Raw genomic sequence first — 9955 nt, forward strand, 5'->3', positions numbered from 1 at the left:
ATAATAAGTTATTAGTTACAAGTATTTTAAGTTTTGAAGAGCACACGAGGTTACCCCACAACATTTTGGTCCAATACACCGCTCATCTCAACTTTAGAACTTTTTATGCGCCAACAATTGGTTCATAATAAAATAATCACCTAGTGTATATTTATCAAAGGTAAAAATTAAATAACGGTATTAACAGAATGACTGTGCGGATTTTATTATACATCCATGTTTAAACATATATTTCAACTAATTTATAATTTATTATGATCATCTTTATATCAATAAATAATCCATAAACATTTAAAATTAAAATGATTTCAAAGTAGTGTATTTGTATACATTTAATTAAGCAATACAACTACCTACCTATAATCAATTTGTTTATTAGAGATTATTTAAAATTTGAATAAAAAAGTTAAAAGAAATAAAATTTGACTATTATTCTGTTTTGAATGTTTATGAGACTTATCATAATTCAACTGTAAATAGATTAAATAAAATATATAAGTACCTAATAATATTGCTATCACATTTTTCCTTTATTAATGCCTCAAAGATAAAATTGTTTAAAATCAGAGGAGCATTTGACTTTATGGTATGGTGGAAATTAAATGGGCATTAACCATATTAATGAGTATTTTGAAATTTTATTTTTTATAAAGCTGTATAACTTCAGGTCGCAGGGATGATTATTTACCTGAATTATACAACTACAAATCCCCATATATCTCATCTACTCAATTGAATAATTTGTTCAATGCAAGACTATATTTAAAATTTTTTTTTTTTTTTATTATTGAACTAAAGCTCGGCAACTAGGGCCATTAGCTGTTGTAGGGGTTATGAACTGTGGTAGGAGTAAGGTTGGTACGGTAGGTTGATTTTACGGTTGTTATTTTTTAACAAAATATATTAACAGCTTAATTTTTATTTGAGATGTGTAGGAACATGTTGGTATTTATAGGTATTCCATAACATTAATGTCCAATACAACACATTTATTGAGTTTAGTATTAGGGCTAAGAACTGCACTTCCTAAAATAAACAAAAATTGAAAAATATACATAACTATTAAATTAAATACTATACTTAAACTAAATTGAGACTAATAAGGAAAATCTTAGTACGTTAAAACTCTTTAGAGACTGATCATCATGCAATTATTTAATATCTGTCTCAATACATTGACCTGAATTTGGAATTTATTTTGTAGTCTAAAAATATATTAGGTATACAGTTCAAATTAATGCTACATTACCTACCACTGGTATATTTTAAAATCATTTATTAACATTTTATCGTGTATGCAGCCCAAAAACATATTTATTTTAAAAAACTATTATAAGTAATTTGAATAAATTGAATATTATATTTCAAAAATAAAAATATAACAAAAAGTAGAAAAGTAATCGTATTCCTCATTAGTACGTAGTTGATTAAAATCGACCAGATAAAATATTTTATTAAATACCAACTACACACAATAAATCATTTTCTAACACATTACACATCATGAATTACTTACATAAACATTTAATGAAGACAATTTGTTCAATTACTAGTATATTACATGCTTCAGTATACTTTGGTATTTGAATCCAACATTTTTTTTTAGAATTTTTAATCAACTGTTTTTATTGGTTTGGAAGCTTATTACAGTACAAGGTTGTGTTGTATTCTATATTGACACCGTAAAATAAACAGATTCTTAAATTATAATGGATTATATAATAATTTTTTTAGCATCGCAGCATTAAATTTAAAACGACCATCCTATTGTTAATTTTGGAAGCTACTAATTGTTGTCAGCTAGTAGCGAGGCTGGGCGAGTTTATGATTTTTTTTAACTCAGTCAAGTTAATATGCACTGAAAGTACTGAAAAGGACTGAAAAATTTAAAAATAATTAGAGATATACTCTAAGGACTAAATCCAACAGAATTATTGAATGTTGATCTTACACCACTTGATATAGTTAATATGAAGTATGCTATCATTACGTCAGTCGATGTAAAACGTTCATTCAGTCAATGCAAAAACATTTTATGACTAAATTGTCGCCATTTTACATTTTTAAATCTTAGACAATATGTAGTTTCACATTGTTTTAATAATTAGATAATAAATAAGATTTTTATATTTATTTTTATTGTTTAGCGGTTTTTACATATTCCAATTTTTTTTTACATATTTTGATGTAATTTTAAGTATTATAACCAACATAAATATACGTTTATGGTTATGGAATTATCTTATATGACTCTTACTTGTTCCTTGGGTCAAAAGTACAATCGGAACACACAGCTGGCACCAAACGACCGTAGTTCATAAAACGAATATGGTTTCTGAAAAATGGATCTTTACCCAGTATCACTACTTGCAAGCACAACTCGAGGTGTATGTCTCGAGGCATGAGCTCCTTCCGGCTATTTGAACAACAGCTCACAGACTTATTACTATTCACTAAGGATTTAATATTAATTTACATTCATTAATTACGATTAATCAATATATATGGTTATGTGTTAATCCTACTCATTCTAGAAATTTCCGCGTGAGATAGATCATGGCCTACAAAAATCGTCCAGTACGCAATTGCCATCGTTTTGAAGTAATCTGGTGAGTGCTCGTCTTTGACAAATTCAACCCTCAGCTTTCTAGGACTTGGATTGTAAGACGAAAAAGAATCTTCGAAAACTTCTGTTTGGACAGTAAATGAGATTACATGATTAGATACGCACAAAGGTAAATTATAATGTTATAACAATTACCATTAAAACTATCCATATAGTTATTAAGAGCAAACGTTTATAGAGCCGTGGATGCTTTTCCCGAGGAGGAACGTTTCAAGTTATTACAAGAACCGTCAAGACTACGATACTTCAAGTTCATCCTGATGCATGCAGTTTTGTTGTAATACATGGACACACAAATCTTACCCGAAGATGTCTTGTCTAGTTTCACTTTTGATAAGTCTATGGCACATTGTCCTCCAGCACTATCAAGATAATTGAAATAGTCGTTAAATTTATGCATATTAAGAATAATTTTTTTTTAATGAGATTTATATTGTATATACATTTGACATTCTCTATTGCGTATAAAGGAGGAAGCTTCAGAAATAATTTCTGCATGCCAATATAATGAATACAGTTCTTCGGAAAGCTAAGAATCGATCAATAGTCCATGCACAGGGCTTCCAATTTCCATACTCAACTCATATTCTATGGATGATCATCTAATTCCAGAAGCTTGAAGCAAGTTTGAAGCAAACAAATAGATTTCCTGTAGTACCTACTTATAAACATGAGATAAATTATTAAAAAAACTATCATTCATTCGGTTTGGATATTGGATATAAATAGTTTAGTATTGCTATTAGAAGAACACATTAATATAATTAATCTAGAAAAGCTTAGCGAAGAGTGTAATTATTGATGACTAACAGCATTATGTAGGTTATTCTGAACAAAAATTTGGTTACAACTTACGAGGCATTAATTTGTTGTTTTTATAATGAAGTAAAACATTTTTTAGTTATTTATTTGATCATTAAATTATTATTTATATTGTCAAGCATTTATTTGTTGTAAATTTAAAGCTACATCAAGTAGAGGATTCTGTACAATAGGATTTAATGATTTGATCATTAGGTTCCCCTACTAATATTATACAATAATAATTAATATACAATCATAATATTCTAAAATGGTTTATAGTTTATACACAATAATTATATTATATTATATTACTTTAAGCTTATTTAACAAATTTTCCAACAATAAATAGTGATTATAAACATTGTTTTGCAATAATAAAAATTGTATTTTAACATTGTATTTCATGGGCCACTAAATTATGTTAAAGGGAACATTAGCACTATTGATTGATTTAATATTTAGTAATTGCTTATGTAACCAGGTATATATATTATTATATTATTTTTACAGTATCAATAAATTTTTAACTCACTTAACAGATAATTTATTTTTTAATGTATTATAATTATCAAAAATCCATAGTATGTCATTCATTGAATTATATGCTTCTCTTAAATATGCATTGAATACACGCATTTTTTCGAAATGTTGTGTCAATTCTTTTGTCATTTCCCACCAAGTATCATCAGTTTTTAATTCTCCAAATAACATCATATTTTGTCCTGTTGTATCAACAATATCAGCACCTATACCAAAAAGATAAAAACAAATTTAATTAAAAACCCAATCGTGTTTTAAAAACAACAAATATCTTACTATCACAAGTTGATGTAACAGTAATATCTATGTTAATTGGAAGTTTAGATTCATAGTCCGTGTCTGGTACAAATCTGTATATATAATGTTCTTGTAAAACATATTGTATTTCAGAAATCAATAACCATAATCCTAACTGTCACTGAAAATCATAATAATATTACAAGTTTTCAAACAATTTAATAATTACAGCTAATACAAATTAATACCAGAACTTAAAAGTACATAATATTAACGTAACAATTTGTTCAAATATGTTTTTATGATGATCTTACGTGTAACATTACTATAAACAGATGGTTCATAAATTTATTCTTAAACCTTAGGAAATGAATCCAATTATTTTACAATAGGTATTAAGTGTTAATTTATTTCCTCTGTATCTCAACATTTTAATTATCTACAACAAAATAATAATTGTATAAAATTCATTATTTCTCATAACATCATAATACATTTACCTAAATAGTTATTTTAAATAGTTAAATATTAAAATATTAACAGTGGAAACAGTGAGAGGAAGTAATAATTTAATGGAAACAAATAGCAACGACCAATTATTTTGTTATAATATGTAAGCATACAAATATTTAGGTAAAATGACACTTTGTACGGTTGATTGTTTAAAATGCATAACCCGGACAATTTGTACGGTCAGGTAAAAAGGTAGATTGCAGAACGCGGACACTTTGCACGATCAGGTAAAACTTTAAATTGCAGAACACGGACACTTTATACTAATATACATAAAATATATTATATTTAATATAAACATGTCAGAAGTCATGAACAGACCATGTTATTAAGCTTAAATATTATTTGGTAGATTTAATTATCTTATACATTCAAAATAGGAGAGAATTATTACCTATCAAAAGTAATTTTTACTTGTCATTTCACCATACTGTACACATTTTTAATTTACTTTTTAACATAACATTTGGTAATAATGTAATACAATTATTATAATTTAGAATCATGTTTGATTATTTTGATAATTTCAAGATTTTTAGGTCATCAAGTTCCTAAATTAATTAAAAATATATTATAGCACCAAGTAATATTTGGCTGTTATCTAACCAGTTTGTTAAAAAAACTGATTATTATGACTATTGTTCATATACTATATTTTAAAACACTTTTAATTGACTTTTTGTTTTAATTTTTAATTTTTACATTTTAATAACTGACATTATTTATACTTACTACTTAGATATATAACTTGTATTTACACTACTTATGTTTTATGTATATAATAGTACAAACTGTCTGCGGTCTGAATTGAACATTTTTACCTAACCGTACAAGGTATCCGCAATCAGCAATGTACCTTTATACCCGACCATACAAAGTGTCTGCGTTTTGCACTTTTATTGGTCGACCATACAAAGTGACCTAGAACCAAATATTAAAATAAAAAACAATTGAAAACTGCACAAATCGACCATTCCTTAATTATCATGTGTAAACTTACTTACGATTTTATTTAAATATTATCAACTTAATTCCTATGAGCTAAATGCCTAGATGTGCTATATTTTATGAAACAAATGGAACAATAAGAATACAACTGAGTAATATAGTTAATCCCTGCAAAAGCCTATAAAATAGGAATATACTTTTCGCAACATTTTAAGTAAATGCTGCGTTAATACAATTATTGTTAAAATTACCAGTTGACAATGAGCAATAATTGGAATAGAATAAAATACTAACTAATATTGAATACTATATTATTATGTTAGAAACTCCTCTTCTACCTAAGTACTGGAATAATAGAAAAACTTACCGTTATTTTTGTTATCATCGTCGACGTCCCATCATTTATCAACAAAATCAAATTTTGTCATCAACACCGCTCCGCATCGCCAACAAATCATACGGTCGATTTCCTGGAGCAAATGCACTTTACCACCACATTCAAATTGTTCGTTTATTTCTTTCGGAACTTATTTATATTAACTATTTAGGAACAATGGTGCAATCAGAATTTGTCGTAAACCATTATTTTAAAAGTTATAGCCATCCAAAGTTTGGGTTATTACGTTTATACGCATGCGCGCCACACTACTTTAATGTCGCGCGCAACGCCTATAGTTAATTTCAAATTTTTTTTATACGTATTTTAACGACTTAAGAATGATGGTGAAATCACAATTTGCCCGATCAGCGCTGCGCTCGGACAAAAAAATCAAAAATATCACTCAATTTGCTGTGTAAAACCACCTTGGGGAGGCCTCGATATTAAACAAAGATGTTAAAAAGCACATAATGTGATAGCGTTGCACTCCCTCGCTACGCTGCGCTCGGACAACAATAAAAAGACACGATAAACGTAGCGTTGCGCTCATGCGTAAAAAACGCAAAATTGCTGACTTCCAAAGGCCATAACTTCAAAACCAAGTCCTACCGACAAATTATGATTGTACCATTGTTCTTAAATAATTAAAACAAGTATGTTCCAAAAAAAAAAAAATCAAAACATTTGCATGTGGTGGTAAAGTGCATTTTAGCCCTATAGGTTAACTCAGTTAAGTTAAAACACACTTTATGTTAACTTTTTATTAAGTTAAAAAAAAGTTATTTTGTTTATACAACGCTATCATACTTAATTTTTTACCAACCCAAAACTAAATATTAGACTATAGTGTTTATACTTTATACAGTACTAACTCTCCGAGCGTCGCTGGGGGAGACCCCCAAACCACCCAAGTTGGCGAAGAGTTGTAACCGATGTCGGAAGCTGCAGTGGTCTTTTGGTCTGGTCGTCGGTCTCGAGCCGGTTGGTGTGTGATAAGGAGGTCTGGTAATAAGGAACTGTGATAAGGTTAGGACCACCACGGTTCGACGTGGTAGCCCGAGTTATGCCGCCGGAAATTCGAAATTCCGTAAAAAAAATCATATAGCCGCCGCGATTTTTTTGGTGTCTAGCAGGTCAGTCACCTCAGTTATCCGGGTAGACTTCATCGGATAGCGGACAATGTGGGACTGCCGGGTCACGGCATCAGGTATGAAATCCAACTGCGTCGGATCGCTGACAACCTTCTTTACTGCCGCCGAAAACGCGACATTACGTGAAAAAAAATTTAAAAAAATTCGGGCGTCCATGCAAATCATATAGCCGCAGTATCTTTTTGGGTGTCTAGCAGGTTAGTCACCTCGAATGATTTTAGCCGTAGTAATTGGGGTAGGCTATTGTTACGAACCCCTGTTTATAAATTATTAGTAATTAGCACAATAAGCACCTTTTTTGCAATGCCCGTCGACCCAATAACGAAATACCGAATGAGCGTCGCTGGCAGTCGTATTTTATATCACACACAGGACTCATGCGAATGCGTATTCGATAAAAGTATTTAGTTAAGTAAATCAAAGACTATTTATTTATTACCTAATAAGATCCTCCAGGAATCAATCTTAAAATAATATAGTTGTTTCCTCATCGAAGACGAACTTACAAACCCGCAACGGATATAACCGAAAAGGGAATACAACACTATCCGACTTTGTCAATTTGCGACGGCCGGGTCACGTCATCAGGTACTGCGTCGGATCGCGGACAACGTTCACTACTGTCACCAAAAAAGCAAAAAAAAGTAATAAATTACGTTAGAAAATTTTTTTTAAATTTCGGGCGTCCATGCAAAGTGGGTACTAATAATAAAATATATTAGTTTTTATCTTTAAATATAAATACAAAGTTCTTCGTAAATATACCTTTTTTTTCTGATAATATTTTCTATACATCTTCAAACTTATAATCTTTATAAACTTAAATGTTTAATTAAGCACACAAATTGTGCAGTAATTTAATGTACTGTAGGTATACTACTATATAGGTACAGCATTGTTCATCGACAATGTTAGTATGTATATTTATTATTCATCAACTAAGCACACAAATTGTTTAAGATAGTTGCTATGAGTAGCCTATATTGGTGGTTAAATATTTAATTAAACACACAACCAGGTTGGTCTAATTTACTGAATTGGGGCTATAGTGGTTAGGTTATGTCTCCCTACAAATCTCCCAACGAAACTCCAAGATGACACGTTGATCCTCAACTCAAAATAATTTGCTAATTTTTCAAATGTCATTGTAACAATATAGTAGTTGCCTTATGCCTTGTATTAAATTTTCAAGCTTTTTTAACCAGCAAATAAAGTTTTATTGACATTCATAGAAAAAAAGGTGCATAAGTGGATGTCGCTCTGCTGTACAGTAGGTTACAAGTGGGTCACTGTAATGGATGGTGTTAAATTTGAATTCAATGATATAATATCATTGTATTTGTATAAGAAAAACGATTCTGAGCGAAAACGGTCAGTCAGCCTATGATATAACCATGTATATTTGATGATATTATTGTGAATAAAGTAATTTATATAATATAACCTATTTACGTGGAGCCTTGTTTTAAATTTTCAATCCTTAGCCATAAAAGTTAAACATTTTATAGATTTTTAACTACAAAATAATTAATAAATTATAAATTTGATAAATGTTGTCAAAAATTTGAACTTCAAATGCTTATAAAAAAAAAAATTTAATATTTTTCAACTGCTATTAGAACGATAAATCAGAAGCCTTATATTAAATTTTCACAATTTTTTACCCAACAAATAAAATTTTATTGATATTTATAGAAAAAAAAACTAAAAAAATTGAAAACTTACAATGTCCGTAAACAGCTCAAAAAGAGTCAAAATATTTTCAAAATATTATATGGTGTATAGAAAATGCTAATATAAACATTCAGTGAAATTTTCAAGTATCTACAGTCATTCGTTTTTTAATTACAATAAAATAAGAAAATTGTTACATGAGAAATCGAGTGAATATCAAATGTTGTAAAAATATAAATTTCAGACGCTCATAAAAATTTAATTTAAGTTTCCTGTAAACATTTTTTTTTTTGATAAAGGTAGAAAAACTTATGAGTAATCTTATATTACATTTTCAAAATCTTAGATTTAAAAACAAAAATTGTTATGTATCCACATTAAAAATAATTTGCTAATTTTCGTAATTTTTCCGTATTTTGTCAAAATTTAAACTTTAAATGCTTATAAATAAAAACTGTGACTAAGGATTTTTAAATTTTTTCATCTGCCTTTGAAACAATAACCTGGGAGCCTTCTATTAAATTTTCAAGCTTTTTTACTCAACAGATAAAATTGTATTGATATTTATAGAAAAAAAAACTAAAACAGCTCAAAAAGAGTCAAAATATTTTCAAAATTGTATGGTGTATAGAAAATACTAATGCTAATATAAACATTCATTCAAAATTTCATGTCCCTACGGTCATTTGTTTTAGAGTTACACCAAAAACCAAAATCGATTTTCTCGAAAACAGATTTTGCGTAAAAATGGTCCTAAAAGGTGATGACAGACACAAAAGAAAATAATAAAAATAAAATAAAAAATAAATAAAAAAAAAAAAACACACATCATTGTAAAATCAATACATTCATCGCTTCGCTCAGAATCTAAAAAAAGAAATATACTTAACCCTTTATACATTTAAAATGGCATTCAACGTTTGTATATTGGCAAAAAAACATACAAAAATGTTTAAATTACACAAATATACAATATTATACATATAATATAGATACTATAGACTATAGTAATATGTCAACCACAGCACTCATTTTCCATTTATGATTTCCAATTAAAAATATTACAATTATTTTAGAAGCCCT

The 9955-nt window shown here is 28.6% G+C and overlaps 1 protein-coding gene across 2 annotated transcripts; it reads right to left on the bottom strand.

Annotated features, from left to right (window-relative positions):
* Nucleotides 1–363: 363 nt before the first annotated feature.
* On the bottom strand, nt 364–5994 carry LOC132936605 (uncharacterized). Of its 2 annotated transcripts, XR_009663492.1 has the most exons (9): nt 5725–5994; nt 4522–4646; nt 4247–4388; nt 3963–4176; nt 3077–3287; nt 2762–2988; nt 2526–2690; nt 2258–2453; nt 364–1669 (listed from the first exon to the last, which is right to left on the bottom strand). XR_009663492.1 is itself a non-coding variant. In XM_061003362.1 (7 exons), exons 4-7 carry the CDS (start codon nt 2775–2777, stop codon nt 1645–1647), a joined length of 402 nt encoding a protein of 133 aa, XP_060859345.1. In that variant the 5' UTR covers nt 2778–2988; nt 3077–3287; nt 3963–4176; nt 4247–4494; the 3' UTR covers nt 364–1644. The 2 variants fall into 2 exon arrangements, 1 of the variants encoding a protein (XP_060859345.1); XM_061003362.1 differs by lacking the exons at nt 4522–4646; nt 5725–5994 and having other exon boundaries at nt 4247–4494.
* Nucleotides 5995–9955: the final 3961 nt, after the last annotated feature.

This window comes from Metopolophium dirhodum, chromosome 1, assembly GCF_019925205.1.
Source record: "Metopolophium dirhodum isolate CAU chromosome 1, ASM1992520v1, whole genome shotgun sequence".
Lineage (NCBI taxonomy): Eukaryota > Metazoa > Arthropoda > Insecta > Hemiptera > Aphididae > Metopolophium > Metopolophium dirhodum.